General features: G+C 55.4%; 2 protein-coding genes, 2 long non-coding RNA genes and 1 other non-coding gene across 8 annotated transcripts in view; 4 read left to right on the top strand and 1 right to left on the bottom strand.

Annotated features, from left to right (window-relative positions):
• Window positions 1-1,022, top strand: part of FANCI (Fanconi anemia complementation group I) — a 53,246-nt gene extending 52,224 nt beyond the window's left edge. For 2 of the 3 annotated variants that reach the window (XM_023522962.1, XM_011379661.2), the window contains one exon: window positions 349-1,022. In XM_023522962.1, coding sequence (XP_023378730.1) covers window positions 349-411 — 63 coding nt within the window. In that variant the 3' untranslated portion in view covers window positions 412-1,022. The remainder of the gene's footprint in view (window positions 1-348) is intronic. The other variant, XM_011379662.2, reaches the window with a different exon arrangement.
• POLG (DNA polymerase gamma, catalytic subunit) lies at window positions 267-17,771 on the bottom strand. 2 transcript variants are annotated; one of them, XM_011379663.2, is made up of 23 exons: window positions 17,600-17,771; window positions 16,079-16,855; window positions 13,119-13,314; window positions 12,112-12,276; window positions 11,850-11,996; window positions 11,624-11,703; window positions 10,161-10,343; window positions 9,906-10,057; window positions 9,640-9,766; window positions 8,530-8,766; window positions 7,465-7,582; window positions 7,191-7,277; window positions 6,778-6,885; window positions 6,153-6,313; window positions 5,339-5,392; window positions 5,123-5,240; window positions 4,560-4,695; window positions 4,197-4,443; window positions 2,885-3,007; window positions 2,594-2,762; window positions 2,271-2,479; window positions 1,291-1,451; window positions 267-745 (listed from the first exon to the last, which is right to left on the bottom strand). In XM_011379663.2, exons 2-23 carry the CDS (start codon window positions 16,693-16,695, stop codon window positions 687-689), a joined length of 3,654 nt encoding a protein of 1,217 aa, XP_011377965.1. In that variant the 5' UTR covers window positions 16,696-16,855; window positions 17,600-17,771; the 3' UTR covers window positions 267-686. The 2 variants fall into 2 exon arrangements, with proteins under 2 accessions (XP_011377965.1, XP_023378731.1); XM_023522963.1 differs by lacking the exon at window positions 5,339-5,392.
• Window positions 4,702-8,166, top strand: LOC111731376. The gene is made up of 3 exons (XR_002777099.1): window positions 4,702-4,875; window positions 7,048-7,376; window positions 7,822-8,166. It is a non-coding gene; the product is annotated as an uncharacterized LOC111731376 (long non-coding RNA).
• A 210-nt stretch (window positions 17,772-17,981) lies between the features above and the next one.
• On the top strand, window positions 17,982-23,895 carry LOC111731379. The gene is made up of 3 exons (XR_002777103.1): window positions 17,982-18,700; window positions 19,724-19,896; window positions 23,695-23,895. It is a non-coding gene; the product is annotated as an uncharacterized LOC111731379 (long non-coding RNA).
• On the top strand, window positions 17,985-18,057 carry TRNAR-UCG. Its single transcript has one exon. It is a non-coding gene; the product is annotated as a tRNA-Arg (tRNA).
• Window positions 23,896-25,393: the final 1,498 nt, after the last annotated feature.

Genomic DNA, 25,393 nt, shown 5'->3' with positions numbered 1-25,393 from the left:
AATTTTACACCTACTACCTTCTTCAGACTGTCATACTCCAAGCCATGGTACACCTGGCCCTACCTACTCCCTTTACTCACTTGGCATTGGAGGTTAGCATTGTGATGACCCTTCTCTGTCATCCTGTCCCATGCATCTCCCCAGGTCTAACAAAAATCCCAAAGGAGAGGCTTGCACTGCTTTACTCTACTCTGAGGCCTCCCCTCTTCAACATCGGTCAGTGCCTCCTGTGAGAGGGAAGGGGGGGAAAGCATGACCACACAGGCTTTGATGAGAAGATAAAGGGCTTTTATTTCCACTGCCTCTGAGCAGGTTTATCAGTAGAGCGTTACTTCTTTCCACTTCTAGGACACTGCATCAGAGCACGAGGGACAGAACAAAGAACCAGCCAAGAAGAAAAGAAAAAAATAAATGCCTGAGTTAATGTGAACTTTGGGGCTTCTGCTTTCTTTTTACCCAACGAGCAACAGTACCCCCTTGTCCTACAGCCTGCACCGATGTTGGCATCTTGGTTCTGAACCTACTGAACTCAACTGCACCTTCAGTCACAGGCCATCATCCCTGGCAGGTCCTGCTACTGAGAAAAGCACAGGAGAAAGCCTGAGTTTGGGAGCCTGCACCACTCAGATGAAGCTCCACGGGAGCAAATACAGAGCCTCCAGGCAGAGCTACAGTCCAGGCTGGCTTCATTTTTCCAAGGAGCCTTTGGTGAGTTCAATTATCTGGTAAATATCCAGCGCTTCACCTGAAAGATAATGCAAATTGGTTAGGATGCTTTCTCAAGAGTTGTACCTTGGAGCTCAGAAATGACAAAAGGACCTTAATGTTAAGGTCACAAAGGAGGCTGCAAAGGCAAGAATAATGGCCATGTTACATTTGGAGGGTGCACATTCTTTTTATATGTTTGTCTTAGATACACTTTAAGTAGAAAATAAGCTTTCTGATTTACTTGTTTGACATTCAAAGCACGATTTTCTCAAAAGAATGCACTCTGACTTTGCACAATAAATCTTTAAACATTTCTGGTGTGGTTGAAGAGGGGAAAGGTACAGGTAGAAGAAACCAGAGTTTCAAATATTCCTTCATTTCCTATGAACAGTTTTCTAGAGAGACATCCCTTTGTGATTTCAATATGCTCACTTTGGACCCAGAGCATATGTAGCCTAGTACACAGCACAAGTTAAGAGTGGATTTCTCATCCTCTGGTGCCCCAAGCTTCCTCTTGTCCAAGACCACTTCCTAGTCCACCTTACATCCTAAACGTAATGAGGAACAACGTGTTATGCTCACCCTGGGGAATCCCGTATCTCCTTTCCATCCCAGTCGGGTTGGAAGGGGTTTTACAATCCATGGTCACTTCCTTCCTGAGGCACTGGTCAATATCGACAGCACTGAAAAAGGCGACCGACTGGGGCAAGTCGTTGAGACCCAGCTTGTAGGCAAACATGCACCTGGAAGAGACCCAATCTCCGCTCAGGCGTGCCCCTGCTGTGAGCGGTGGAGAAAGACCGGTCTCCCCTGGAGCAGAGCTGAGTGAAGGGCCAGCACCGCCCTCCATCCCACCACCTCCCACTGAGATACTGAAATGCAGATGCAACTCCAGACACACCTTTTTTTTCCAGTTTGGCACACATTGATGCAAAATCTCCTTTCGGGTATTTGAATTATACGAGGATTTTGTTAGCTTTGTTAAGCATAACCGCCCAGGAAATAATGAAGGCAGCAACAGAGACAGTGTTGTTATAAACATTATTTATCCATTAATCAGATCACAATTCCCAAACTGGTTCTGAGTGGCGGATCAACATGGAACTTAATATCATTTAATTCAACCATATAAATTTTACTCTGAGAAAATACAATATATAAAATATGAATTATTTTTAAATCACATTTGAGTTTCTTCATTGTTAGCAGAATGACAAACTTGGCACTTAAACCCTCAATTTTTTATGAGTTGAGAAAAGCCTGTCATTTGATTTTCAAAACGGAATGGTCTGTTTCTAGGGGAGCACAATTAGAGAGCTACTGTTTGACACTCCCCTGACCTCCTTTCCTTACCACCTGCGTGGTGACACTTTCAAACTCAAGAAATCTTAATTTTAAAAGTTGAGGCCAGCCTGTTTCCAACTTCTACAATATTTTTAAACTAGTCATAAGGACTGAAACTTTCATTTCTGGGGAAATGAAAAACTCACAGATCACACTCATCCTGGCCCCAAACCCTGCAAGTGAAATTCAGCTGGTCCTGAGGCTGCGGCCCCGCCTACCTGGTCAGGAGGTTGGTGACCTGCAGGGCCAGGGCAGCGCGGTAGCGGTCCTCCTCCCGCACCAGGTAGCGAACCTCGTCATGAATGCTGATGCAGAAGCGCCCGTCGATGGCAAACTCCTCAAACAGCCACTTCATGGCCACGAGCATGAGGTGTAGGTAGTCCACAGCAGAGCTCTGCACCACCCAGTTCACACGACTGGTCATAAACTGGGGAGGGAAGGTGGACGCAGGTGAGGGATGCTGCCAGATACCAGTTCACTGGGGTAGGAGGGGCCTGCCCTCCCTGTGACCCTCTCCCCATACTACACGGGTGCAAGATACCTCCCCCTGCACGGCTGAGGGCTCCAGGGCCCGGCTGATGCGGCAGCCCAGCACCGGGGTACGCGGTGTGTCGGACATGGCGATGCTCTCCAACTTGTTGAACATTTCTGACTCTGTGCCCCCCATCCACGCGCGTTCTGCAACCACCTCCCACTTCTTCCTGCGGGACCTGGGGGACCAGGAACACAGAGACCAGGCTGTCTGAGTCTCTCAGAACTAAATGCATCCCAGCTCTCCTGGGGCCAGCCCCGACCATCCCTCTATCGCCCTTAGCACACGGACGGTTCTCACTTTCGTGCAGCTTCTCTCTGGATCTTGCGCAGATCCTGCAGGGAAACCCAGCCATCTTCAGTCCGCTCCACAGGGAGGTGCAACTGCGTCACCAGCCACTCGCCCTCATCCGACAGCCGATACCTGAGAGCAGGGTCACTACCGTCATCCCCACGTGAGTGCCTCCTGCCGGGTCCGCATACCATCTTATCCATTTCCATAACCACCCTGAGTCCTGCCTATCCCCTACAGTCCCTACTTCAGAGGGGGAGATCAGCACAGAAAGGCTAAGTGACTTGCTAGGGACACATGGCCAAAAAGAGGTAGAGCCCAGAGTAGCCCAATAAGGGGCAGAGACTCCAACACAACTGCCAAACAACCAAGAGGTGCCAGGTACTATTCAGGACGCAGCACGGGCATGGGGGAGAGCACGCTGGGAGGGCTCCCACTGCCTCAGGCTCTCGGCTTCACTGCAGCCTCAGCCATCACCAGATTTGTCCCCTCGTGGCTTCAGAGCCACTTCACTCACCAGCTCAAAGGTATACCGGCACTTCCCCTTCCTCGATGCCCGTGGTCCAGTCTCCCCTGTGAGGCCTTCAAAGGCCTCCACAGCTAAGGTCCAACCTCCTGTGTCGTCACTGCCCCGCCTCTGCCAGCACATGCCACCCACAGTGCCAGCTGCACCCAGCCCACCTCATCCTCTCCACGCTAGATGATACCCAGCTCCCCTTGCCTGTGGGTGTGCAGTCACCACTGCACTGTTTATCACTTATCTTTTAGTGTTTCATGAGGAGGTCAGCTAGTTAAACATAGAAACTATATTCTCCCCAAGGAAGTTAGAAGTGGACCTCTCCTCCCTCACACTGGCTGCAGAAATCTTCCTTGGAGCCTGCTGAGGCCCAAGCACACAACCAGTAGCAGTATCAGGAAACACACGGCCTGCCGCTCCCCCACATGAGAAGCAGTTTACAGTCTCTGATTTTCCAAAGAGCCCTCCTCTCAACTACTGTGTCACCTGCCCGCTTTGCTCATTCCCCGGAAGCTTAGGAATTTGCAACACCACAGTACTGTTTATTCTGCGTGACCAGGGCTGCTGACCTGCTACCACTTGGTGACAACATAATGAAAGTACAGCTTTACCCCTATGAAAAAACCTGTTCAAGACTGACTCTTAAGCAAGTGTCACAACCCAAGAATAAACCATCTTAGAGCTAAGTCACAGGTTTGAAAGGAGAGGGGCCACAGATAACAGGAAAGGTAGAAAAGACAGGGCAGTAAAGGGTAGTAAAGGCCTGGAGGAGAAAGATGATGGCGGGGGAGGGGGGGCGCTCACCGGCGAAGGCCCTTGGTGATGGCATACATCTGCTGGGCCTTCTCGGCTGCCTCCTGGCGCGTGAGCCGATGGTTGAACTGCATGAGCAGGCGCTCGGCGAAGGGCTGGCCTGCTCCATAGATGCGGCCGTAGTTGAAGATCTTGGCATGCTCACGGCTGATGCCCACTGTGGCGGCGGTCTTACTATGCAGGTCAGTGCCCCTGCTCTTCCGACCCTGCAGAGTCATCCACCCAAAGGCCGTGCAGCCTATGGGGCAGGCCAGGAGTGAGGCAGGAGGCTCAGAAACCCTGTGCTCCCAACCTCGAAACCTGGGTCCCAGGGCCAGGCTGCCTCCACTCTGCCCAGCCCTGGTTCCTGCTCACCATGCATGCCGGCAAAGTGGGCATCTCCAAGCACAGCTGCAATCCACAGCTCCTGTGAGTCCACGTCAGCACCCACGAGGACATAGCCCGGTGGGGCCTGCACCATGGCCTTCAACTCGCTGCCTACTCGGTCGGGCTGCAGGAAGAGTGAAGTCAGGCCCTGCCTAGATGCCACCATGAGACTCCTTCCACCCCACTCCTAGAGCCAGACTTGATGACAACACTGGGGACTTTACTGAAGGGGTGGCTTTAGGAAGTGAAGACAGTGCTGCCCCAAACTCCCAGCGACGGCCGCCTTCAGACATGAGGCTGACAGGTAAAGAATCCCTACCCTGTGCCCGATACCCGATACCCCATTTAGCCACAATGGCTGTGGCTATCGTGCCTTGTCAACATCTGGCCAGGAATGTGTTTACTGGTAACTGATAAGCTGTGAAGCTAGACTGGAACCTGAGTCCTGCCTGGCCCAGATTTCATGTTCCTCACGAAAGGCGCTCCACGACCTCCGTTTCTAGAGACACAGGAGAAGAAGGGCAGGGACCAGAGGTGCAGATAACACATACCCGGGCATTGCTGGCAGTGAGCCACGTGGGCTCCACAGCTCGGCGGGTGATGGTGCCAGCGGTCACCACCTGGGGCAAGATGGCCCCATAGCGGCCTTCCTCATCGTAGTCTGGGTGCCTGTGGGGAGGAAGAGAACATGAGCCTCAAAGCTTGCTTTGACCCGAAGACCCACCCCACTCAGGTCTTCTGCCTCACAGCCACTTGACAGGCCATACCTGGTCACAGCACGGGGCAGAGCCGACCTAGGCAGCCATACCACCATCTGGGAGCTGTGGGAACAGACAGGCTGAGGCTCAGGCAACCATGGGGGCAGAATCCATGCCACCAGGGCCCTCAGTGCCCAGTTTCAGGAGCTACTGTGCTCCCTCCTTGCCTAGCCTCCACCCTCTTCCCACTGACCTGACAGTGTGGGCCCTGGCACAACCACGTAGGGTCCTAGAATCTACTAGGCAGGAGCCTATTCCATCTGGGAACTGGCCAGGCCGCCAAAGCAGCACCTGCCCTCATCCCAGAGTACTCGAGGCATCCAACAGCAGCCTTGTCACCACTGCCTAATCCATACTCAGGACAAACTGCAAGCCATCACGGCACTCTTCTCACGAGACTGCTGCTGGCAGCCACCACCACCTTCGAACTAGTCTTCAAGATGAATCAATTTGCCACTCCCAACTATAGGATCCTGCTCCCAGTCCCCAACAGAGGACCAGCCCTGGTCCTCAGCCACATCCCACAGCTCCAGCAGTTAGCTAAGGGGTCCTCTGAGAGCTGGGAGGGGCCATCGAGGACCTATAGTACCACCCTTTAAACATACACAGGGAAATAAGCTGGAGAGGGAAAGAGACTTGCCCATGGTCACAGAGCACCAGGACTGCCAGCAGGCCTCTGCATCACAGCTGGGCCACCCTTCCACTGCAGCACAGGCTAAGTCAGGGGCCCCAGGGTGGGACATGAGGGAAGGGAGTCCCAGGACTGCAGAACCCTGGCCAGGGGCACAGACAGGCACGTCTCTGCTCTCCCATGGTGGCCCACCTGATACGTTTATGGGCATTCCTCCAGAAAGAAATCATTTTGTTGATTTCCAAGGCCCGGGGCCCACTGGCACCTCCTGGGCCAGCCTGCAGGGTGCCATCCTCCATCTTGGGCAGGAAGTCCTTGGCAAAGGGGCTGCCCACATTGAAGTTGTTACCATCCTAGAGGGTAAAGGAAGCAGGGGCTGGAGGCAGGTGGCAGACTCCTGGCTGGGGAACCGATGCCCTGTGCACCTGGGGTCTGCCCAACACCTAGCCCAGACCTCCAGCAGTCTGGAGCAAATCCGACTGCCACGCACAGAAGCAGACACTAATACACAGACTCAAACCTGGCTCCCCGCAAAGTAACCCATCAGGTAGCAAACATGGGGTAGCAAACATGGTGCCAGACACTTGACGTGCCAGCATCGATGTCATTTAGTTCCACTACTATGCCCTTTCCTACCCAATTTTCAGAAGGAAAACAGGCTCAGAGAGATGATGCTATTTGTTTTGGGGTGATACTCTGCCCCAACTACTACTGTCATTCCTGCAAAAAGGGGAGCGAGTTTGAGTCACTCTGGAGGCATGCTGTGGGCCCTGAGCAGTCAGGACACCAAGGACAAGCGGTAAATCAGGATACACACCTTGTGAGGGAGCTTGAAGAACCAGCAGCCGGGGATGTCCACATCATTGTAAGGTCCACTGCCATGATGATAAGCTGGCTGGCTGGCTTTTGGGCCACCAGCACCAGTCTGTGGGGGCCACACACGTAGATGAGGCCCTGCTCCAGCACCTGCATTCAGCGAGGGCCATGGGGTAGGGGATGGGAAAAGGGCCTGAAACACTTAGCAGGTAAGCTAGGAAATGACAGACGGCCACCAGATCTCAGGCTTCCTCCCTGACTTCCCAACCAGTGTGGGGCCACCAAAGGCAAGGCGGCATCTCCCAAGCCCCCAGGACCTTGAGAACTCTGGTGGGGAAGAGCTACTTGGGCCCAGGAGAAGGGCCTAGCCGCCCAGCACCCACACCCAGAGAACATGAACACAAGCCCACTCACCAGAACTGGGGGCTGACCCGGAACCACCGCTTGCAAGCTCTCCACCTTGGCCTCGGCCTCCACCTCTAAGAAGCCCAGTTCTTCCACCTGGATGGGCCCAGGGTACCAAAGGAGTGAAGCAGAGGCCGGGTCAGGCCAAACCCACCAGCCCGTCCCCAACACGCAGACGGCACAGGCAGGCCTGAGGTGAGGATCGGCACACCCGGTGCCCCACTTCCCCTTCCTTGAGAGGAAAGAGACCCCTCCCCAGGGCTCAGGCTGCTGCTCGCCTCACCGTCTGCCACACGGCGCTGCTCTCGGTGAGCAGGAACTCCTCGGCCAGGCCGGCCTGCAGCTCCGGCTGCTGCTTCCCCTGCTCACGACAGTGCTTCCTGTACAGGGACTCGATGGCTCTGGGCAGAGAACAGCAGCAGCAGCCTCGGGTTATGGGTGCCCACTCCGGGCCAGGCGGCTGGCTGGGGGCCTTCCACAATTCCCCTTGTTTAGTCCTCAGAATCAGCTCTGAGGCAGAAGTGGACAGCGCTCTCCCTGGTTTTTAGACAGCGAGTGACAAATCGAAAATGACATAGCACCCTGGTGGCAGGCTGAGGTTAGAGGTCTGACTCAAATCTTAGCTTCTCTTGTGCCACAGAGATGCCGCCTCCACAAGAAGAGCTCTGGGATCAGAGAAGTGGGAAGTCAGGACCTGGCCACCCCCAGACTGGTTCCTGCCAGCTCATCCGCCCTCAGGCTAACAGTGGCAAGGCTGATCCAGCCCCTCTTGTCCGAAGACCCCACACATGACTCAGGCTGTCCTGCAGAGCCGGGATTCTCGATTCCGGGCCACTTCAAGTGTTGTGGCTTCTCCCCAACACCTGCCTATCAAAATCTCAGGTTCGTGACCTCAAATCAACTGATTTCCCTGGGCCTTTATTTTTGTCAACGCTACAATGGGGATAACCACCCTATCTCATGGGGCTGCTTGGGAACAAATGAGCAAAGCAATGCTAACGGTTTATTAATAACCCAGATTATAATTAGTGCTCAATAATTTATACTAAGAAAAACAAAAGCCCATCTCCTTGCCACTTGTGACACCCTCCCCCTGAATATTCCTGTGAAGGCAGCTGTGCTGTTGGGCCCCAGAGCAGGACCTCGGTGCTCCGCACTCCAGAGCACCGTGCCCTCACCCCCAACAAGGCTGTGAAGCCCACAGGGAAAAGGCAGCCATGGAGGAAAGGGCTGGAGCCCAGACTCTCTGACCCCACGCTCCTCCCACTGGCCTGCACTGGACCTGGTTTCTCCAGCAAGGGGATGGGTCCTCAGACTCCCGCCTCTTCCTCCTGAGCCTGAGCCTCACCTATAGGGGCAGGACACCCCAGCCGATGCTAAGGTGGTGCCCTCTGGCACCTTAGCCAGGTTGTCCCGCCGCCCGGGCACCAAGTACCCCCAGCCATGTCGCTCTGAGAAGTGCAGAGGGAAGCCGTCCCAGGTCAGTGCCATGAGTTTGGGTGTGATCCGCATCTGCAGGCTCAGGAGGCTGGGGCCTGGGGTCCACGCAGGGTCATCTAGCCGGGGACAGAGCTTCCGGTACCACCTATGCCCCACCAGAAGAGAAGAGTGTCACAGTGGTAGGGTGAGGACAGCGTGACTGCAAGGCAGACTCTCTCCCCCATAACGTGCTCCGCCCAACCTCCAAGGCCCAAGGTTTTCTTCTGGCGACCTCAGTCTCCAGTCACCATCTTCTCCCTCTGGATGTGGCCAGGCCCCTCATAGAGTCCCCAAGGATAATTGGAAGATCTCTAAAGGAAAGAGCCTGGGCTAGCCAAGAGCAAGGTCCCCAGCATGGCTCAGGGCTGGCTTCCTTCCCAAGCTCCAGAACGAGCAGGCGTGCACCGCTGCTCTAGTGACAAGCCAGGGCCTTCAGAGCTGCCTCTCAGTGCCATTCACCAGGCCTGACACAGGGTGAGGCAAGTGAGGCACGCGGAGCACAAAATTTAAAAAGGCCTCACTCTCAGGGCCGCACAAACGCAAAGCTGACACCCCGCTATTCACACTGGCTGCCCCTATTTCCCCATCTCTGCCATTCTGAGGCTCAAATGAAGAGTCACCTCCTTAAGGAAACCTTCCCTGATCTCCCCAGGCAGAGTTAGGCACTGTCTAACTCTTCCGTGTCATCCTGGACATAAACACCAGCTGCACTGGCTGGTCTGCATGCCTGGCTCCTCCTAGGATGAACGAGCTCCTGGAAAGGAGCTGTGTTCCTGTTTGTGCCCCCAGTGGCTGCCATGGGCCGGCATATGGCAGGTGCTCACTGCACCTGTACTGAGTGAATCCAGTCAGCCAGAGGTCAGAGTGAACTAGTAGGAACGAATGGCAGCAAGCCGGCCCATTGTGCCGGAGCCCAGAACGGGCATCCTGAGATGGGGCTGAGGGCAGACTCTGGATATATTAGGGGGACAGGACTCACCCAGGGTGTCCGGGAAGGTGCTGAGGCCTCTTGGGCAGGAGCTCTGCGGTCCCCTTCAGCTGCTCGAAGCAGGCGCGGGCTGTGACATCTCGTCGCAATTCCTCCTCCTCACTGGGGGGGCCGGGGTCTGCACAGGGTGGAGAGGACAATCAGAGCCAGAGGAAGGGTCTCTCGGAAAGACCTGCCCAGCCTACTTGTCTCTGGAAGGCTGGAGGGACACCTGCCCAGTGCCCACCCCCACCCTACCTCCCGCCCATGCTCCCTACCTTCCTGATCCTCGGGATACCCTGGGACCCCAGCCCCCTCGACAGGCAAGTTGCTGGTGGCTGCTGGCTCCTTCCTCTTCACTTTTGCCTTCTTCTGCTTAAACTCTTGCAAGTCCCACTCCAGGTCCCAGAGCCAGGGGTCTTCTTTGTACCTGTATAGCCAATCCACCAGCGCAGGACTGAGACCAAGCCAAAAGCCTGGACTCCTGCCCACCTGTCCTCTGCCTGGATCCTGCCCGCCCAAGGCTTGGCTACCTCTCTCCAGAGACCAGCTGGCAGGCATCGTTGGCCAGATCCATCAGAGACTTCTTCATCTCCCGCTGGAGTTCCTCATACGTGCTCTGTGCCTCCGCCAGGTAACGCTCCCAGTTCTGGTTGACAGGCAGGTAGGAGACACCCATCTCCAGCATTCCGGCCAGAGTCACCGGGTGGGGACACCTTGTGGTAAACACCAGGGCTGCCATAAATGACCACGGGAGACAAGGCTTTGGCCCAATCCCTGAGCCGGTTTGGCAAGCCTCAAGTCAACCACCCATGCAGCATAACTCTAAAGTCAAAGAGACAGGGTTAAATCCCAGTTTTCCCACTTCCTAGCCATGAGACCCAGGGGAAGTCACTTCACCTCTCTGAGCCTCAGTCCCTTCATCTGTAAATGGGGATACAGTCATGTGCTGCTTAACAATGGGGATACGTTCTGAGAAATACGTCCTTAGGCGACTGTCATTGTGCAAACATCACAGAGTACACTCACACAAACTAGATGCTACCAGACACCTAGGCTCTATGGTATAGCTTATTGCTCCGAGGCTACAAACCTCTACGGCATGTCACTGTACTGAATACTAGAGGCAACTGTAACACAGTGGCCAATATTTATGATCTAAACACATCTAAACACAGAAAAAAAAACAGTAAAAAGATAGCGTGTGTTTGTGTGGATGACGTGCTACTGTATATAGAGAACCCTGAAGATTCGACCAAAAAAACTATGAGGGCTGATAAATGAATTTGTAAAGTAGTAGGATACAAAATTAATATTCAGAAATCAGTTGCATTTTTATACACCAATAACAAACTATCAGAAAGAGAAATTAAAAAGCAATTCCATTTTCAATATCATCAAAAAGAACCCCTATGAATAAAGGAAGTAAAAGACTTGAACTCAGAAAATCATAAGACACTAAAGAAGCTAAAGAAGCCACAAATAGATGGAAGCACGTACTGCACTCATGGATAAGAAAAATTAACATCATTGAGATGTCTATACTACCCAAAGCAATCTACACAAACCCCACAGTATATCTGGGTGTTTCACAGATGAGAACACTGAGGCTTAGAGAACTGAGTAACTTGCCCAAGGTCAAATGAGTTGGATACCAGGGTCAGAATTTGAACGGAGTCTGACATTTATGACTCTGACTGGATCAGAAGTCTGAGTTACTAGCAAACATACCAGGATGGATGTAAAGCCCTTAGCTCCAGATCTGGGTGCAGAGCGGGTGCTTGATAAACTGAGACCACACACGAGGCTCCAGCACAGCCCTCAGCCCTCCTCTCCAGGGCCCAGGTGGCCGCCACTGGACAGAGTGGCTCCATCCTTTCTGCCAAGAAAGGCTAAGTCCCCCAGCCTAAGGAGGACCCAGCACCACCTGATGACAGTGGGCCCAGGTCTTGGGAACCCGCTGACTCCCAGGGGCCCCACAGGGGTTCCCCCTCACCTCTCCAAGAAGAGTGGGAGCTGCTGCTGGAAAACCTCATAGGTGGCCCACACGTCCCGGGCACAGTACTGCATCAGGTCCTGGCACGGGCGACAGGAAGGCGCTGAGTGGGCAGCCGTCCCACCACCACCGCCAATCTCAGGGTCAGATCTGGCAGCTCTAGTCCCCGGGTTCAGCTAGAGGTCTGCCACAGCCCACCTCCCAGAGCCCCTTTGCAGCGCCATACCTGGAAGTTCTCACGAATGTCCTTCATACTACCCTTGACAAACAGTTCTCGAGGCTCCTTCTCTAAGGAAGGCCCCCCAACGTAGAGGCTGTGCACGTCTGCTAGGTTATTGACACTGCTGATGTCCAGCCAGTCCCAAGATGAGATCTGAGGGGCCAGAGCAAGAGACATAGCAGATCAGCTTGGCCTAAGGCCAGACAGGCGGGCTGATAAAGGGGTCCCAAGCACCCTGCTCTGGCCCCTCCTCGCAGTGTGTCCTCACCGCCGGGCCACTGGCTTTGCTCTGGGACTTCTGGCTTCGCTGTGTGGGGTGCCGAGCCTTGTGCTTGCCCTGCTTGGCTGCCATCCACAGACTGCGCTGGAAGCTGCTTAGCCCTGAGATGGCCATGTGCATGCTCATGGTGTCCAGGAAGCGCATGCGGGAGCCCTGAGGAGAGACTGCAGGTGAGGGGCCAGCCCCATCTCAGCTCCTCACACAGCCTCCCCACACTAAAGACAGAATGCCTTCATGCTTGCTCATGACTGTCCCGGGATCTTCAAGGGGCCTGCCCGCCCAAATTCTAGCCACCCTTGAAGGTGCAGACATGGCTCGATCCCAACACCCAAGTCCTTCCAGCAGCCAGCAACAACTCTGAGGGGCACTTTGGGTACAGAGCAGCCAAAACAAGGCCTTCCGAGCTATCAGGCTCACCCCCAGCTCTGCCACTCACAAGCTCCGTGGCCCTGGGCAAGTCAGTAAGGTGGTCTGAGCCTCAGCACCCTCAACTATGGGCTAAGGCTGCTCTCACCTGCCCTGCCTTTCTCCTAGGACCATTGTGAGAACACAGTGACAAAGCATTTTGCATAAAATTAAGAAATGTCACAACAGTACAGCAGGTGTGGTTCGGAGTGTTAGACGTGTCAAGCCCTCTGAACAATCCCATGAGACAGCTTCTGCCCTCTCCCTTTTTACGAATAAGGACACTGAGGCTCGGGGATGTTCAGGAGCTCACACTGCTCATCGTGAGTGGCCGAGGTGCCATGTAAGCCCAGGCTGCAGGCCCAGAGCATCCAAAGACCCATGCAAGCTCTGCAATGACACATGGAAAGAAGGGCCACTGTGACAACTCAGGTTCTGTACCAGGCAGGTCCTGGGGACAGACAGCTGGACACAGGGACCGAGGCAGGGTTGGTCAGCAGGAGGTCCTGTAGCGACGTCTCCCCTAGCCACTGAGTCAGGGCTCCTGGTCCACCTGGGCCAGAACCTGCGGTTGGCCCCAGGAACCTTACCTGGATCAGGTACTGCTCCTTGATATGGGCTCGGTCAAAGGAGACATTGTGCCCCACCACTAACTGCTCCTGCCACTCTCGCTGGGTGGGGCCGCCGGCACTGGCAGGGACCTCCAGGGGAATGAGGTCAGCCGGCGACAGCTGGCTGGTCCAAGAGTAACGCTCTTCCACCAGCCGCCGGCTGCACCAGGAATACCTGAGGGAGGCGAGAGGCAGGCAGGTTCAGCATAGAGGCATGAAACTTATCAACACCCACTGCACACCTGCTGCCAGGTGCCAGGTCTTGCACTAGCAAGCTGGGGGCACAAGTGAGACCAATGGGTGCTCCTATCCCTCACAGAGCTAGGGGTCAGGTGGGACGCTGTGGGGGTATCTGTAGGGGAAGGGGGATGGGACAGTTACAAAAGCTGCTTTACTTTTCAATTTCCACGGATAAAAATGGAGCTAAGTGCCACACTACTGGATGTCCCACCATTCAGCCTGAGTCATCGAGGTGTTTGTTAGCCAAGTGTTCACTAAATCTGTGCTTGGCTCTGAGGTGTTTTATAAATATTATCAACCCCTCATGCCTGTAAACACAAAAGAGCTAGTGCTCAAAGGGCTATAAAGAAGATAAACAATTATAATAGAACCCAAAGTAGAAACCATTCTTTTTCCCCCCTCCATTTAAAGTGGCAAAAACAATGACGAATGCTGCACTCATATACAGGGTGAATCATCTGACGCCTGGAAAGATTCTGAAGGACAAAGAGCAAATCACACACCTTGTAGGTGCTGTGCTTCTCTGAGCAACCACTCTTGAGTGAGACTCGGGTAAGTGCCAGAATGAAGGAAATTATGCACATCTGCAAAGGATGTGGGTGGAAGGGACGGTGGATGAGTGCTGCCTGTTGAGGGCCTTAAACTGATTCAGAAAAGGCTGAAGTTTGCTCAAGACCCACAAGGCTAAGCGTGGGGGAAATGGTTGCTGAGGAAAAGGCCATTGTGAACCACAGATTATGCCAAAAGGTCAAGGCCATTCAGCATCAAAGTGAGTGATGAGGCCACATGTGTGGCCACCACAGCTGCAAAGGAGCTCCCTGCACCCCTTAAGGAGAGGAGGGGTTACTGCCCACAGTTTCAACAAACAAAACGGGGGTTTTTTTTTGGTGGGGGGAGGGGCAGCAAAGAGAGATTCCTAGTTTTAAACCTGGTAAAATCTAACTCACACTCCAAAAGGTGGGAATATGCTCAGGGACTCAAGCTGAAACCTCCCCCCCTTCCAATTTAGCATGTCAAAGCCCTTAAAAACAAAGAAAAGGCGGAAAAATGTGAACTATTTAAGGCTATGGTGATTACAGGAACTTTAGTTGCAATTAAAAGCCAGACTGGTGTTGAGATCCTGGCCTGCAGCTGGATTATAAATTTGTGATAAGAAGAAAACCAAAACGCAAATACCTTTGGTAAATAGAGCCAACACCAATAATGCTACACGTTTCCTATGATCTCAGATAAATGGGGACAGCCTCCATCATGTCGCTCTAGCCTGGGACCAAAGCCCTTACCCGCAGCCTTTAGGAAACTGCCCTATTGGCAGTCCAGACTTCCCCTCCCTGCGGAAACTGCGGGCTGGTCAGGTACCTGGTGTTACACACAGCTGCAGCCATGTGGCAGGGACATGTCCAGGTTAAAAGTGGACAGCTATGAGGGCCCCACCAGGCATCCCCCACCCCACCATAGTCAGGGTTCCAGGAAGCCCAGGCTCCTGCCACCAGGCAAACTGAGCAATGCCCCCAGTACCATGGCAAGAATGGAATGAGAATGAGAGGAGGATGGAAAGAACAGGAGAGAGGTGAAGTTAGGAGAGGAAGGAGGAGGAAGAGAAAAGGAGACTTTGGGTAAATTGGTCAAAAATGACCAAGAGATCAAAAAACAAGTCTTTCTTGTCAATCGTTTCCTAAGTTTCTTTCTGCCACCACAGCCTACTTCACCTTCTCCAATGACGGGCGGTATCCCCTCTATTCTGACCATCAGATTACACAGTAAGTACTGAGACTCTCATCTGCACTGGAACTAAATCAATGAGGAATCATCTAGTTTCGCTCTTTTCAGTGACGAATGCCTACCTTATCTATTTAGCCATGTTTTCACCATTCTCAACTGCATATTTAACATTTCGCAGCTTTCTTTACAAAGATGTAGCTTCCAATAGGAATAAAGAAACTGCCAACTTTTTGCTGGCCATGCCTGAAAGCATTAAGGTTGTAAATAGTATTTTAATCCTGGAATGAAGAATAAAAAAGGGGAGAAACAGTACTGCCATCATTGTTTGAAAAAGAAACTTGGGTAGCACTTAGAAAGGTACTTAAAAAGAAAAGAGGGAGACTGGATATACCTTTTGGGGACTAAAATGCCTGCCTGGGAGGCGGAGGGTCGGAAGCAGCATTTCTCAACAATTTCTCAACTGCGAGTAGTTAGGGGATGCTACCTCCAGGGGGGCATTTGGAAATGCTGAAGGAGGGGGTGGGTCTGGCATTTAACAGAGCGGCAGGGATACTAAATGTCTTATGCTGCCTGGGACAGACCCCAAAAGGGAGATTTCTGCTCAAAGCCCCCAAATAGAAACACTGTTCAAATGTCTTAAACTAACTTCTCAGGAAGCTACTAGGAGAGGGGGTTAAGGCACCAAATCGAGGTGATCTCAAGTGGTCTCCTGGTCAGTCTCAAGTACAACACCCCACTGATTCTCCACATAGCCCCTATCACCACCTGACATCTGCTTGGGTGTTTGCTTACTGCTCGTGTCCTCCCTCTGCTAAAGCTGGGGGCAAGCCTATTTTAGTTCACCACGGATCAGCAATCACGAGAAAAGCACCCACCCCGCACACCGTGGAGGCTCAGTAAACGTTCACTGAACCAAGCTAGGAAGCTGGGCCCCCACGTATGCTAAAGTCCCCTGACCCGAGCGAGCCCCTACTTACCAGGCCGAGGGGGATATGGCCACCGCCAGCGTGGGGCAAGTTCCCTCTGCCAAGCAGACCTCCACGTCGAACACCAGGGCCGGCTCCTCGGGGATGGCCACGGGTACGGCCTCCCCCGCGGGGCCGTACCGGGTCCAACCCTCCGCCCAGGCCCAGCTCGGGGGCCGGGGGGGCAGCTGGGCCTGCAATAGCGAGTTGGCCGCCTCCAGGTAGGGCAGGCTCTGCTTCTGCGCCAGGAGGCGGAAGTGCTGGTCCAGGCTGCCCCCGTAGAGGGGGGGTAGGCGCAGCTCCACGTCGGGCAAGGGCGCGGCCGGCTGCCCCCAGAGCCCGTGCTTCTGCAGGTGTTCGACGCTGCGGCGCACCGCGGCCTCGACGGGCATCGCCCCGCCTGGCCCGAAGATTTGCTCGTGAAGCCCTCTCGAGAGCATCTGGATGTGCAACGGGTTGTACCGCAGCTGCCCGCCCTCCGAGGATGGCACTTGCGGCGGCTGCGGCTGCGGCTGCCCGTCGCTGGGGACGGGGACGGAGACGGAGCTGGAGACCCAGCGCCCCGGAGCTGGAACCGGCCCTGGCCCGACGACGACGCCGGCCACTTTCTTCCAGAGCAGGCGGCTCATGGTTGGTGCAGGGAGCCCCCCGCTGGGATTCAGGACACCTGGCTTTCGGCTCCAGCTTGGCTGCTTTTACTGACTGAATGACGTGGGGAGAGACACGTCCTGTCTCTGTTTTCTTGTCAGTGAAATGGGCCTGATCATGCCTGCCTTCCACCTACAAATTCTAAAGTAGACAGACGACATAAAGTGTTACTACAGAGGTATCAACTGTTACATTACAAGCCGTCATTCCTTGAGCACTCACGGCGTCCCAGGCAACGCGCCCGGCGCTTTTCGGTACATTTTCTCAGTTAAGCCTAAAACAGCCTGGGAAAATATCAATACCCCTGCTGAGTAAATTGAGGTTCACGTAGGTTCATCAGTGAACTTAGAGAAAGTGAAATCACAGATGCTGGTTAAAAACGCTGATTCTGGAGCAGCCGGTATGAATCCCGGCTCTGACTCTTAGGAGCTGCATGACCTTGGGCAAGCTCCTTAGGCCCCCATTTCCTACTCCGTAAAATGGGGTTAAGGACTCTGTCATACAGGACTGGATGACAACGGCGAATAGGTCGCGCAGCCCGGCCCTTGGCAAATTGGTGGCGAGGGCAACCGATCGCGACCGCCCAGGGCAGAGGGCGTAGCGCCGAGGTGCCAGCACCTGGATTCGAACCCGCCGGGTGGGCCGCCAAGCCCCGGGGCCCACACCCACACCCGGGCCGCGGCCCAGCGGGCCGAGGGCGGCCTGCAGGGGGCGTCGCCGGCGGACTCAGTGTTCCCGGCCACCCGCCCGTGCCCCGCGGCGGTGCCGCGGTGCGCCCTGGGACGAGCCCCCGCCTTGCTCGGGGCCTTACTCCCGGACAGGGGAGGGAGGGGCCGCGCCGCCGCTCAACGACCCGGCCTCCCCGGCACCAATCCCGCCAGAAACCTCGGTCCGCCTAGTGCCTCCCGGTCTGCGGTTCCCGACCCCAGACCAGCGACGCGGCGTCTCCGCGCGGCCTACGCAGCCTCGAGGTGGCTTGCGGCCTCCACCCGACCAGTCCGCCTCGCTGGCAGCCGCAACTTCCCGTCTGCGCCGCGCTCTGTCCCGCGGCTTACCCGAGAGGCAGGCGGGGAGACTCCCCGCGCGACCAATAGAAGGGCCTCAAGTGGACCGGTCCGCATGCGGGGGGGAAAGGGGACTTCCGGGTGTGCCCTCCCTGCACAATAAAAGTCCAACTCCCCTGCTCAAGAAGCAGGTGGGTTGGTCTTAGGCAAATTGGTGGGCGGTAATGAGACTTTGTAGGTTGTCTAAACAACCTCTCCTACGAGGCGGCCGCGTGGCCTAATGGATAAGGCGTCTGACTTCGGATCAGAAGATTGCAGGTTCGAGTCCTGCCGCGGTCGTAAAGAGGTGGGAGTACTCTTTTTGGTCCATTCCTCCTCTTAGGAATGGAGTGCTCGGACAGCTGCAAAGATCGTGCTGATTACAACCCCACATTGAAGCCTGAGAACGCCCGCAGAAGTAACAGCTCCCAGACTGCACGCTCAGCATGTCCTGTGGAATTGCTCGCCTACGTGTCCCAGGACGGGGTGGGGTGCACATTTCTAAAATGTACCAGCTACGCGTACCCCCCACGTGGTGGGAGGAGTTGAGAGGACGATAATCCTATGCGGAAATCCCGATTTAAAATCAATTGATACAAGAGAATGGCTGGAGTTCACCGCCGAAGGGAATCCTCTCACCGCACCAGCCCTGTGCGGCCTGGCCTCATCCTGGGCAATTATGATGGGTAAAAACACTGCCCTTTATTGAAACCGAATCTGCCCGCTGGTTACTCCTCCCCACCGAAAGCGTCCTGTTCCCTCTGGCCGGAGGAGCAGCTAGAGGCTGCTTTGCAGTCTTTGTGATCTCTGCATCCACCTCCTGTTGCTCCAGGTGCACGAACGGCTGGGCTCTTGGTGCCCCGTAGTTGAAAAACTGTAAAGTACCTTGCAAAGGCGGCCCACGTGAGTCACGAGAGCCTGGAGACCCAGTTGTGCGGATGAGGTAAGCGAGGCTCAGAGAAATTGGACGCTGACCTGAGTGAGGTCACATACCTGATTAGGACTGAAAGTCAGTCTGAACTTTCTAGCCTGTGCGTGTGCCAGGACACTGTGAACTGACTTGAGAAACTGACTTCGGTATTTTTCAGGAGTGGGCTGCGGAAACACACCACTCCGCCACCTTGCAGGCTGATCCCGCACCCCGGCCCCGCCCCCTTCCCCTTCCGTGAGACAGATAGAACTCACACTCCAACCAGGGTTTATGAAGGCGGCACAGTAGCATTGAGCCTTGATCTTTCCATACATTTCCCATGACTGATTCAATCAATGGGTATCAGGGGGAGGGGAGGTCGCAAGAAATACAAACATGTCTACTTAGGCATATCTGGTCTTTCAGCTGGAGGAGTCATAGTGAATATGTCTGGGTGAGAAGGTTTCATGGAGGTGACATTCACCTAGAATCTTAAACATACTGAAGAGAGAGGAGTATTCTAGGCAGAAGAGCTGCAGGTGCACATAAAGGCAGGGATTCTGTGCCCTGGAGAAACAGAAAACGACTGGGATGGTAGGAGCACCAGGGGGACACAGATCACATCACAGGGGGAGCCTGTATGCCTCAGAGGAACCTGGGACTTTATCCTGAGAGAGGCAGAATCCCACGGAAGGATTTTACGCAAGGAGGAGACATGATCAGGCTGGCATTATAGAAGGAAAGGTCTTTGCCCAGAAGTGTGGACAACATATCAGAGGAAGGTGATTTCTAAAGTGGAGGTCCAGTTAGGAGACCTCTGAAATCATTCAACTGAGAGAGGAGAGAGGGGGGTAGGGTAGCGCACACCTGAGGCTGAATCCTGGCTTCAGCAATTTCCTAGCTGTGTGCCTTTCAGCAAGTTACTTACCCTGAATTTTGCCCCTCAAAATGCCTAACATATAATAGAAGCTCAGCACATATTTGTAGAATGAATGTCAGGAACCCATCAAAACTTACGATCAGCTTCAAATCAGAACATCGTGCTTGGGCCAACAGATATGCTGCTGCCACTGAAGGTGCGAGCCTAGGCCGGAATCTCAACTCTGCAAATTTCGGGCCTTGCCTGTACATCCTGTCATTTCCTCTTGCCCATCTACCACTCATCCTTGGAACAAGATCCTCGGACCTGAGAAAGGGCTTCTACTTCTTAATTTCCTGAGGTCCCGCAGGTATGAGAGGGACCCTGTCTGAAAGGGAAACTGCTGAGATGGGGAGGGTGACACTGGGAACGGACTGACAGTGCCGTGTGGACAAAGGGCATAGCTTACTTGGCTGAGGAAACCCTGGGAAAGGTCCTGAGCCTGCCCCATCAACCTCAGTCTACATGGGACCTTCTCGAAGGAGGCCAGGATAGCAGAGGGCCCAGTTCCAGATTGAAGAGGAGATGAGATTTAGGCCTGGAGTCTGGCTGCCTTACTCACTGGTGTCCCCATTAACGTGAATGCCTGTTTCCTGACCGGGAAGGGTCCCCCGCCACTCATGAGCGGGTTGAGAGGCAGAGAGGAGCCAGGAGGAGGAAGAGGTGCCCAGCTCTCGTTAGGCTACTGCATTTCTGTCCCCTCTATCCAGACCCGAAACCAGAGGGCGGACACCCCGCGCGGGTTCAGAGTTTTTCCTAATCTGCCCGCAGCAGCCTAAGACATGTGCGCCTGCAACTCCCGGAAACTTCCGCCAGAGGGCGCTCTTGTACAGAGCGGGGAGCCCCGCTCAGGGGCGGGAGATCTGCGAGGTCAGACCCACCGCTGTAGGACCCCGGGCGGGTGAGGAGGACGGAAAGAGGAGGACGTGGGAGTGGGAGCCCAGGAGACCCTCAGGAGTTCCTGTGTCCCGCAAGAGCCTTGGCGTAGTCCGGCCAGATCTTGGTGACGGGGGGCGCGAGCTTCGGCCTTCCCAGCTTCAGGTCTGGAACCCAGTGGGAAGGGTGTGGCAGGGCAGCATTGCGAGAGCTCCAGCGGAGAAGCCAGGGGGCGCTGCTCTGCCTCCTCCGCTACCCATCTAGGCTGAGGTGGGTTCCGTGAAGTCACCTCACCCTAATGCCGCACGGCGCGGGCCTGGAGGTCCGAGTCGTGAGGTCTTGGGAGCAGGGATCGTGCAGCGGAGGCCGCCCGCCCTCCCTCCCACCTCCTGGGCCTGCAGGGCCCACCACCCAGCACTCCTCTTCTGCAACCAGAGCCCTCATCTGTCGCTTTTCTCCCTCGAGGGGCCCTGCCCCGGAGGAGGCCCACCCGGCCTAGGGACTCATCCATGACTCTCTCCTGGAGGCCAGCTCCCCGGAAGGGTGTGGTGGATCTTTCAACTGGACAGGACGGACTGGACCAAAAGTCTGAGTGACCTCTAGGTCTGGGTGTGTCCGTATTTGCCCTTGGACTCAATGGCCCCATAATGCCAGAGTAGGAGGAACAGGTTGAGGCGGCACAAAGAACCTTGGAGAGCCGAGAAAAGCTACCCGAACAGCAACTGACCCTTTCTTGGGCATCCGTTTTGAGTGAGCTAGCCTCTACCGGGGTTCAGAAAGAGTCACCCCAGAATGTGCCTCTGTGGTATGATTATTTTGAGCTAAAAGCAACTGAGACCCTGCCAGCTCTAGAGAAATTTCTGCCCCTCTCTGTTAACTACCTAGCAGAATCTAAATTAGGGGCCTTGCCCATAGTAGGTAGGCATTATCACCAGAAATATCTTTTTATGACCTGTCTATAGGGCACGGCACATTCCTAATTACCGAACATCTGCAAACGACCTTGTTCCCCTCTGAAACCCCAAGATGCCTTACCTCATCTTTAACTCAGAACGTCATTATGTACCTCAATTTCCCTTCTGTCTGAACCTCTCACATATGTGGGGTCTCCGTCTCTCCCATGTATGTGGGGTCCCCATGCAAAACATATGCAGTTAACTTTGGTTGTTTTCTCTTGTTAATCTGTCTCATGTAGATTTAATTATTAGATCAGCCAGAAGAACAGAAGAACGTTAAGGGTAAAGTTTCTTCCTCCCCACACCCTCTCGATGTCCTTTTGTGGGTTCAAGCTTTATGTGCTCAGTCTCTCCTAAGCCTTCTGTGGGCTCAGAGAGCCTTTGCATCCCTACAGGACCTGAGGGACGCTCTCTGGGGCATTCCGCAGGGCACTGGTGCACCAGTGTTTTAGCCAGTCCCCAGGTAGGCACTGAGGAGCTGAGTTCCCTGAGAGGCTCCCACGCTCTCTGACTCCTTGGGTTCTGAGGCAGGAGAGGGTAAGGCCGTGGGGGCAGGCATCCCTGGCACCAGCCTTGGCACCCTAGGAGCCTAGAAGCCATGCCTAGGGCCAGGACACACCTTTTGTCCTTTGCCCAGTGAGCTGGGGAGGTCACCATGCTGCGTAGACCAGCCTTTGAGGACAACAAGGGGGCTCAGGACAGGACTGGCACTCCTTGCTGTGCTTCCCCTAAAAAATCTGGGCGACCTTTCATGTTCTTAATTCAGGAGAGGCTTGAGTCAACTAGAAGCTGGGGGGCTAGGCCCAGAGGGAAGAAGGAAGGGGGAAACACAGACTGTGGAGGAGGAGGTGTGATGTTGGTTGTTCCTCCATCCCATTTCTGAGATCTGGTTACAGCCTCCTCCAAGGCTGCCCAGAGGGTCCAAGAACCCAGTGACAAGCAATGGGGTGTGGCCAAGACCCCGGATGAGAGCGTGCAGACTGGAACAGAGTTGGCAAGAATCGTACTAGGCCTGTACCCATGCCCAGTCCCTCTGGACAGGGTGAGACCCAGATAACCCCTACATGGACCTGCAGCATCCTGCGACTCCGAGGCATCCAAAAAAGGCAGCTGAGGGCAGGATCGGGGAGGACGAGAGGGGGCTGCTGGAGCCCGGGTTTGGCAGGCACCTCAGTGGGCCGCAGGGGCCAGAGTGGCGGCCTAATGGATTCAGGCCCGCCAGGCAGAGGCGCACCCGCCCTCCCGCCCAAGCTCTCAATAGCGGACAATGGCGTCCCGGGGTGACCTGAACAAAGAATTTGGAAGTAGTTAAACTGCAGAACACGTTCTGGGCCTGGGTGCCTCCTTTCAAAAAGAGCACAGGGAGAAGAAAAGAAAGCACTGGGGGGTGGAGGGGGTGAGAAAATGCCCAGGGGAAAAGTTGGTAGGTCGCTCTAGTTGCCGCCAGCTACCAGACGCCAGGAATTCAATAGGAAGTGGGGGAAGGGGGAGAGTGGCCCAAGTTGGCCTGACCACAAGGAGAGGCTGAGAAAGTTCTGGAGATGGCCGAGGTTCCCCAGCAGGGCCGAGTGTTTGTCTTGTGCAGAGAACCACCCCCCCCAACTCCCACCCAAGGCTTCCACTCTGGGCCAGGCTCAAGAACTGGGCTGCCAGGAAGGCTGGGAGAAGCTTCTCTTGGGCTTTGGAGGCTAGAATGGGGCCGGTGGGTGGAGAGGGAGGGAGTGCCTGGGCCTGCCCCGGTCCCCCAGCGGAGATTCTAAATGCACTCTCTCTCTCTCTGGTCCTTGTGTCCAGTCCTCCAACTCACTGGGTCTCTCGGGGGCTCCTCTAGGAGGATCTCTCTGGATCCGTTTCCCTCTCTGACCCCTTTTTCACAGCTTGTTTTTGTTTTTCTTTCCCCATCCAGTTCAGAAAGGCTGGGTGCCCCCCCCCCCGCCCTGCTTGCCCCATCGCACACAGCAGCAATCTAAACTCTTCTAGTGAGAATGTTCCTTTGTTTTTTCTTTTAAAGTCAGGCCTCTCGTTGTAGAAATGAAGGCCAATTATTATTTTTGTCTCTTATGTTTTTCTGAACTTTCTAATTTTTCCACAATGAGCACAGTCACAAAATGGGGAAAAGGGAAGACATTTAGAAAAACAGTTACACTGGTGTCAAACTAATTTAGGAGGGGAGAAACCAGAGAGGTTATGGAGACCGAAAGTTTAAGTCAATAACATAACAAAAAACGGTCAGGAAATGCATTTTTGGGGTGACAAATCCTCTTTCCCTCTTCTAGCCCTTTCCTCAAGTTGTTTAGGAAAGAGAAGCAGGAAAGAAGAAAATAGCTGTGGTGGCTACTGCTTCTGAGAGGCGGATGGGAGACGGCGCGATCCGCCAGGCGGTTCACTCCTGTGGGAGGCGCTCGGTTTGCAAGGAGTTAATAGCGTTGCTCGTGAACTTGGCCTGTCTGTCTGACTCGTGATGGATGGTGAGACCCGCTGACAAGTTCAGCTGGAGGGACGTCCCCTTCTGCGGCGGCGGGAGAAACACTGGCAGAGGGGACCCAGGGAGAGCGGCAGGGCGCACGGGGAGGACGGTGGTTCAGCGTGGCCGAACGACCAACAAGGCGCGCTGCTCTGCCTGCCTTCTCGGCTCCTACGTCCCCTGGACCGCTCCCTTCTCTCCCTGGAGCCTTCCGTTAGCATCCTGGAGCACCGGAGTTCCCCGGGGCCCTGCGCTGTGTGTCCCAGAACCCCCTGCCGACCCCTGCGGGTAACGCGGAGGGGGAGGGAGCGGGGCATCCCGAGCCAGCCTCTCTGGAGGCCGAGTTCAGCATTTGGACAGCGGCTCCGGGGCGCCGCCAGCCCAGCACGTGGAGTTTGCAGGTGCCACAGCCCGGGTAGAGTGGAGTGGGGACGCCACTAGGCCTTAGAGAAGCAGGACCCAGCCTCGAGGGCTTCCAACGGGACCTGTTTCTCCGAGCTGAAATATCCCTTCCGGGCTCAATGGAGGCCCCAGGATCGGGCAATCCAGCGTGGATACCCTCAGCCTAACCAACACTTGCTAAGGGAAAGATAAAACGCCCCAATTCAGCCCAGAGAGTAGACGTCCGTCCCATCAGCTCTCCATTCTCCCCAAAGCAGCCCGGATCCCCGAGCTTAGAGCTGCCAGCGAGGCTCCAACCCGTGGCTCGCCACCACCTCACAGGTTGGTGGCAGCTCCGGATGAGCCTGGTGGCGTGGGGAGAATGAAGGGTTCGAATGGCGCCGGGACTCCCCGAGACAAGCTGGGGGAGGCAAGCGGGGCGGAGGAAGGGGGCGCTGGGCTGGGCGCCCCTCGCAGTTTGCCTCCGCCCCCTCCATTCCGCACTGGTCGGGGTGAGGGGAGGGGGCGGGGGGAGCCGCGCTGACGTCACTGCGGGCCGTGCCCGCCCGAGAAGGCGGCGCTGAGAGCCGCTCAGAGCCCAGAGAAGCCGCGCACTGCCGGGAGCCCTCGCACCACCGCCACCCTGCCCGCCTCCCGCGGATCTCGGCCGTGCGTTCGCCAGCCTGGAGAGTGGCCAGAGCCGGGCCTGAGCCTGTGGACACGCCAGATCAGGGGCCGCAGAGCCGCTGTCCCCATCGCTGCCCCACCCCCGCTGCTGCCTCGCGGGGCCCCGGCCCCCTTCCCGGTCCGTAAGTGCCGCTGCCTGCTGTGTGTGTCTCAGTGAGGCTGGGGAGCGGGGGCTAGGGCTCGAGCGCGGTAGCCTCGGTTAGGGCAGCGTTAGGGAGCTGGTCTGGACTGGGAGAGGGGGCTGGGGCAGCCCTGCTCGGGCTTCCCATCGCCACCGGGCGGGGTGAGGGGTGCACTCTGAAGGTAGGTGGAAGGCGGGGCTCAGCCTCAGGGGCCTGACCCACCGTCCCCGACAAATCGTCAAGGCCAAGGTCAAGGGTCGAGGGGCAGTGGGAAGTGCTCAGAGGTGAGGACTTTGGGAATGCAGAAAGGTGACAGGCGTG

This window comes from Pteropus vampyrus, unplaced genomic scaffold, assembly GCF_000151845.1.
Source record: "Pteropus vampyrus isolate Shadow unplaced genomic scaffold, Pvam_2.0 Scaffold368, whole genome shotgun sequence".
Taxonomy (NCBI): domain Eukaryota; kingdom Metazoa; phylum Chordata; class Mammalia; order Chiroptera; family Pteropodidae; genus Pteropus; species Pteropus vampyrus.
This window is presented reverse-complemented; position numbering and strand designations above follow the sequence as displayed.

What these genes read in the sequence shown, in the direction of transcription:
- POLG (XM_011379663.2), bottom strand. Translation starts at nt 16,695, where the DNA reads ATGAGCCGCCTGCTCTGGAAGAAAGTGGCCGGCGTCGTCGTCGGGCCA. An exon ending in GTATCCCGAGGATCAGGAAG is followed by an intron (nt 9,767 to 9,905) that starts GTAGGGAGCATG and finishes CACCCTGTGCAG; the next exon opens with ACCCCGGCCCCCCCAGTGAG. An exon ending in TCACTGCCAGCAATGCCCGG is followed by an intron (nt 4,696 to 5,122) that starts GTATGTGTTATC and finishes CTCTTCCTGCAG; the next exon opens with CCCGACCGAGTAGGCAGCGA.